General features: G+C 35.0%; 1 protein-coding gene across 8 annotated transcripts in view; it reads right to left on the reverse strand.

Annotated features, from left to right (window-relative positions):
- Positions 1 to 1,628, reverse strand: part of LOC106867275 (dynein regulatory complex subunit 6) — a 153,056-nt gene that overhangs the window by 39,035 nt on the left and 112,393 nt on the right. For 7 of the 8 annotated variants that reach the window (XM_014912105.2, XM_014912108.2, XM_014912104.2 and 4 more), the window contains one exon: positions 458 to 577. The exons of the other annotated variant lie outside the window; for it this stretch is intronic. In XM_014912105.2, the coding sequence (XP_014767591.1) occupies positions 458 to 577 (120 nt within the window). The remainder of the gene's footprint in view (positions 1 to 457; positions 578 to 1,628) is intronic. 8 annotated transcript variants of the gene reach the window in all.

Raw genomic sequence — 1,628 nt, forward strand, 5'->3', positions numbered from 1 at the left:
ATATATATATATATATATATATATATATATATATATATATATATACATATATATATATATATACATATATATATATATATATACATATATTATACATATATATATATATAATATATATATACATATATATATGCAATGGGCTTCCAACAGTTTCCATTGATCAAAGCAAGATACCTACCCAAGGAGGTATGCAGTGGGACTAAACCCAAAACCCAGTGGTTATAGAGTGAACTTCTTAACTACACAAACATGCCTCTGTGTGTGTGTGTGCACGTGCATGCATGTGCATGTGCGTGTGTGTGTGCACATGCGTGTGCGTGTGTGTGTGTATGAAGATGTGTATTTGCAGGCAAATACTAAAACTCACTGAAGCAGGCAGATACACAAATTAACATGTTTGAAAACAGTTATATTATTTTCAATTTCTATTGAACAAAATAGAAATTTTTTGACTCACTTTTTAGAAATGATGATCAAAGACATATCACCCAGATGCACACAGTTTGATAGATTCAATTCCCGTAGCTTAATGGCACAGATCCCATCTGAAAAACTTCGAATCCCAGCATCTGTAATGCTAGATATTTTTTAAACTTTCTTCATTTGACAAGATAATCATGAGTATGAATAAACTGTTAACATTTTAGTGTAAATGAAATTATGCTTTATGAGCTGTAGTTGGAGACAGAAAAGAATAACAACCCAAACATAGGTAATAGCTAGACTTGAACCAGAAACCCATTGCTTGCTAGATGTTTACATTAGCGGTCACACTGCACAGCACTTTCTGTTTCCTCTTCCCAAATTATATACTATTAATTATTTCTTAAATTCATTTATCTCTTCTCAGCCACTTAATACCATCAGGATAGCTTATTCAACAAATGTCCAGTACAGTGAAGCATTCTATCTCAGTTTGGTGTTTACATGACAATTAATCCATAAATCAAAATATAAATTAACTGCTAACAATTTAATATAAATGTTATTAGAAATTATAGGAACAATTTTAATGGTAGGCACATTATGCTACCAATTTTAATATCACCTCCTGCCCTACTGGTGCAAGCATTCAGAGCTGACCCACAGTAAGGTGTTTATCACAATCATGATAACAGCCCGCCATAGTGTTGTAGAGTGTAGGATGTTGATACACTCTGCCTAAATGTTTCTGTCAAAAAATAACACTAAACCCAGAAGACAATTCTTCCTCATCTTCTCTAATATCTTTAGACTCTGATCCAATCTGTAGCACATATACTGCCACTTACTGAATTACACATTCTATTCTTCTACCATCTGCAACTCTTTTTGCTCTTCAGACTAGTCAAAATTCACTTTGAAAAATTGTTTTCTGTACATATATGTGTGGTGTTACATGTGGTGTTATGGGCTGTGATGAGCTATGTGTTGTTGGTGGAGAGAGATTGCAGATGAAGCAAACAGAAGTGAAGACAGACTGGAAGTCAGCCACACGCAGTGGACAGCGAGCATGTGTGGGCAGTTCAAAGATAGACGGCATACGTACAAGACGTGTTTTGATCTGGAGCGATTGTTTACCCTGCCACGGTCGACAAGGTAAGGTCCCAGTGTTTCGTTCTCCCTTTTGCTTCCTGTTGTCTTTTTCT

This window comes from Octopus bimaculoides, chromosome 20, assembly GCF_001194135.2.
Source record: "Octopus bimaculoides isolate UCB-OBI-ISO-001 chromosome 20, ASM119413v2, whole genome shotgun sequence".
Classification (NCBI taxonomy): domain Eukaryota; kingdom Metazoa; phylum Mollusca; class Cephalopoda; order Octopoda; family Octopodidae; genus Octopus; species Octopus bimaculoides.